At 34.8% G+C, this 4,390-nt stretch overlaps 1 protein-coding gene across 1 annotated transcript; it reads right to left on the reverse strand.

Moving 5' to 3' along the window:
* Positions 1–1,398: 1,398 nt before the first annotated feature.
* On the reverse strand, positions 1,399–3,500 carry LOC134270271 (uncharacterized). Its single transcript, XM_062752467.1, has one exon. It carries the CDS (start codon positions 3,430–3,432, stop codon positions 1,480–1,482), a length of 1,953 nt encoding a protein of 650 aa, XP_062608451.1. The 5' UTR covers positions 3,433–3,500; the 3' UTR covers positions 1,399–1,479.
* Positions 3,501–4,390: the final 890 nt, after the last annotated feature.

Genomic DNA, 4,390 nt, shown 5'->3' on the forward strand with positions numbered 1-4,390 from the left:
ATGTTATACAGTTATTTTAAGATGATATAGAATAGAATAGAATATCATTTATTTCCAATTTTGGGCCCATGAAGGGCATTCAAGAAAAATACAACATAATGATGATAAATAAAATATAAAACTAAAGAGAGGAAGAGATCCAAATGATAGTTGAATTCATATACAACAATGTTATTGTTAGACACTGTTAGTTAGTAATTTGAAGGAAAAAAATAGTTTAATAGCTATTAGCTATCGAAACAGTGATGAACAGGTCCAGCACAATCTCTTGATTAAGCTATATAGCTTTAAAAAGCTATATAGCTTTATTAAGCTATTCAAAATAGCTTGATAAAGCTATTTATATGCAGTTTTTCACAAAAAAGTTTTATTGAAAGAAATAAACAAAAAGTTGCAAGTATTTGACGATTCATATATCATGTATATGTACTATGGACGGGTACTACTAAACAGAGTACGATAGAGTACGATAGAGTACGATAGAGTACGCTAATAAAAAAATAGAATTTAATGCAATAACTTGAGTTATTTATTCATATCTTATATTAAGAAATGAAAATATAAAATAAAATTATAAAATTTTTCTCAAATATTTGTGTTAAAGTTGATTTTTCTCCACAAAACATAGAAATTCGATTTTCGTATCCCGATCCCGACTATTATTTTGCCTTCCCGAAACTTATTAACTAGTTTCATTTCAGGTTAATGTTTTCTTTAAATTCATTTTATATTTAAAAAAATATATATATATTTATTTTCATAATTATGTGTTTATTTGAGCGTATCTTCACTACCTTTAATCCAAATATATTACTGGAATTAATGAGAAAATAAATAAAATAAATAAACTTTATTGTAGAACTCTTAGCCATTCACATTATTCAGGTGAATGTTACCAGATCCTACGACATGGACGTGGTTCTACATCAGGATCCATATATGATATATTTTTATTATTCATGCTATGCATCTATTGTTTTTGGTTTTTTATTCTTTTCTTTCTTGTTTTCTCTCTATCTCTCTCTTTTGTTGATTTCTTTGTCGTTTTTCTTTTATGTTTCATTTCTTATTTAGTAAAAAAAAAAAAAATTGTAGAACTCTTAGCCATTCATATGAATGTTTCCAGATCCTACGACGTGGACGTGGTTCTACATCAGGACCCATTTATGTTTTCATTGTTATTTTTTTTTTGTATTATGTTTTTTTCTTTTCTTTTCTTTTCTTTTTTTTTCTTTTCTTTTTTTTTTTTTTGTTTTTGTTTTTGTTTTATTTTAATTTTCTTTTTCTTTTTTTTTTTTTTTTTTTTTTTTTTTTTGTTTTTTTTTTTTGTTTTTTTTTTATTTTGAGGATTGATCAAAATTTATTTATTTTTTTTGTTTTGTTATATTTCTTGTTTGTTACTGATTTTTTTTTTAACAGACGTATATATACAGGTATTTGTTTTCTACTTCTTCTTCCTTTTTCTTCCTTATTTCTCATTTAAGAAGTTTTTGTCTTCTTTGTCAAGGTGGTAGACTTGCACGCTTTAGCTCTTTTTCTTTGTCCAGGCTTTTTTGCAATAGTTGCTACCTTAGGTATGGTGAGACTTCCGTCTTTGGATGTTACGGAAGATGCTGGTATGATGAAATTCAGTAGTCTTTGAAGTCTTCTTTGTCTCTGCTCTGGCGTCAAATTTACCCAAACTTCATTAGACACGAGCAGAATATCGGCTGGCCCTCTAACTCTAAGATCACCCCTTGAGTGCAATGAATCTCGTATGTTTGATGTCTGATTGCTGTCCAGGTCTTGGAGTACATCTATAAGCGCAGGAAGTTTCAGAATCCTCCAGTCGGTTTGTAATTTTATCACATTGTTGTAAGATTCGTTATTGTTGTTGGTCCATAACTTTGGGATGGTAAAATTTGTTTTTTTCCTTGATTCGAAGACTTCTTTTGAAACTTTACACAGAAAAGAATTCAGGTAAGGTAGGTCATGTTTTTCTTTGATTTCGTTCTCCATTTCTTTATAAACCAAGTCCGATTCAACGGTGAGGAGTCCCGTGGATCTATTAAATATCGAGTCAATAATTTCCTGAACGTCTGGATTAGTCAAATGGTTTTTTAAATGGTGCCGCAAATTTTCTTTCAAATGTCTTGTACAGAGAGTATGAGTTGATGCTGGAAAGCAAGATTCAATAGCGTTTGTCAGTGCCTTTTCTCCATCTGTTCCGAAAATGATTTTTGATTGGTCTACGTCATGCAGCTGCCCTTGTAAATGGGATAAAAACCGCTGATACGTGTGGTATGTACCATCCCAATGCAGGTAAATGGGACCAAGCATTATGGGTGGTTCGCTGGTTTCATTCCTCACGAGGTTTGTGTTTTTGAACGTTGTCACTGTTAAGTAACAGGAACCCACGTTGAATGTTCTGTCAATTCCAATAATGCACCCATTCTTTATGGAACTACGCATGGAAGTCATCTGCTCCTCTGAATACAAAATGACATTCGGTGGTTTATTGTTTGCTGAAGTCAAAACTTCTTTAACAAATGAAGCATCTTCATATTTTTTATTTAGAACTGTAATGACTTCATCGGCCAGATTCTGTTTATTTTGAGGATGTTTCTTCTTTTCATAACTGTACTTGGCATTCCTGGCTGTTTTCAATGTAATTGGATCGTCTGGAATGTTCTTTCTAACCTCATTTTTTATTTCTCTTGGCGGCTGATTCTTTTCTAAGCTTGACTGAATAAGCTCTTGTTGTTGCAAAGTAAGTCTTTGATAAGGAACGTTATTTTTAGAGTTCCCATGGATGCTAGGACTGTCTTCAGGGTAAGGGCCAAGATATTCTACAAATGCTGCTTCCAGGAAGGGATGGTTATCAAACCATGTTACTCTTTTTCTGTATTTCTGTTCCCTGGCAAGTGTGGAATATTTCCTCTTAACCAAAAGAATTTGTTCGTCTGTTGGTTGAGGTGAAAGTGGCACCTTATTTCCTTTTAGCCTTCTAAAATACATCCCTGATTTCTCGCGCCTAACATTTTGAAAACCAAGTTGGGTCTTGAGAAAGTACTCTGGCTTTGTTATATTTTTTCCCTGCATCCAAGCACCGCAGTCGTCAGGATAAGATGAGCTTTTGCCTTCGGCCCTTCTTCTTGCATTGTAAGCATCATTCAATACAAAAAATACATTTTCTTTTACGCCTTTTGGAATCTCTGTATGGTTGGTTGTTGTACCCTGGTTTTGCAAAATTTCAATCTGTTGCTCCATCGACAGAAATTTTCCCGATAAAGAATTTGTATCTGGATTTTTATAAGGCTGGTAAACATCCTCCAAATTTGTAACATTCATTTGGGAATCATCTGCAGGTGCCTGATCGATATCTGATTCGTCAACAGTGCCAACATCTGAGTGTTCATTTTCATCCATTTGGGAGTCGTCTGCAGGTGCCATCTCGATCTCTGAGTCTTCAACAGTGACAACATCTGCGTGACTATTTTTTGTTACGGTTTCTTTACATCGTTTAGGCCCAGAAGAAGCTGAAACTGGATTAAGAGGGGGGAACTCTTCCATGCTGTCAATGTCAATAACATTTGTTCGGATACTATGAGACTCCAACATAGGAACAAAATGATTGGGGAGCCATATCCCAGTTGCACAGGCTGGTCCACTCCACATAATGTTGATAGGTTGTCTTGAACTTTTTACTCTCGGTTGGAATGTTCTGTTAAGGATACCTATGCAGTTATCCATAGGTCCGTTCACAACAGGATATACGGACTTAACAGGCTTCCTTATTACTGAGCATGCCGCGTGCAGAGACCAAGCAGTTGAAAAAGAGCGATTGACAGCACACTCAATGATTGCCTTGTCAATAGTTTCAGCACAGTCTTCAAGATTGGTTGTTTTGTGTTGTTCTACGTAGTACTTTTTGTTTTGAATCAGCTCAATGGATGAACGAAGGCGAAGTTCCGTAGCATACTCTTCATGACCCGATATAGCAACTGATATAGCGTTAAACAGACAGTTTCCATCTCCTCTAACTTCAACCGGAACAAGGCCATCCCAATTTATTCCCAACAAGGAGGCAGCATATTCATCTCTACTTAAGGCCCAATCTATAAATTCGACAGCGTTGTAATCCTCGTACTGGAACTGTGGTTGCTTTCGCAGAAAAATCGACTCCAATCTCGCAGAATCTCTAAGCTTTTTCGCATCATTTCGGAACGTAGCCAACCTTTTCAGGGATGACTCAAAATCAAAGCTACCGTCTTGATTTAAATTACATCGGCTACAACTGTATGGAAGGTCGATGCTAGTCAAAAACTTGAAGTCAGAGGAGCGTAGACCTTCACAAGAAATGTGAAACCAAGTGTTACATTTTTCACATGCAATACATGTGTTGCCCTCT

This window comes from Saccostrea cucullata, unplaced genomic scaffold (genome assembly GCF_032062105.1).
Source record: "Saccostrea cucullata isolate Sc308-1 unplaced genomic scaffold, CSIRO_AGI_Scuc_v1 ctg1363, whole genome shotgun sequence".
Lineage (NCBI taxonomy): Eukaryota > Metazoa > Mollusca > Bivalvia > Ostreida > Ostreidae > Saccostrea > Saccostrea cuccullata.

Bases quoted from the DNA above. Each gene is read 5' to 3' on its own strand.
- LOC134270271 (XM_062752467.1), bottom strand. From the start codon at position 3,432: ATGGCACCTGCAGACGACTCCCAAATGGATGAAAATGAACACTCAGAT.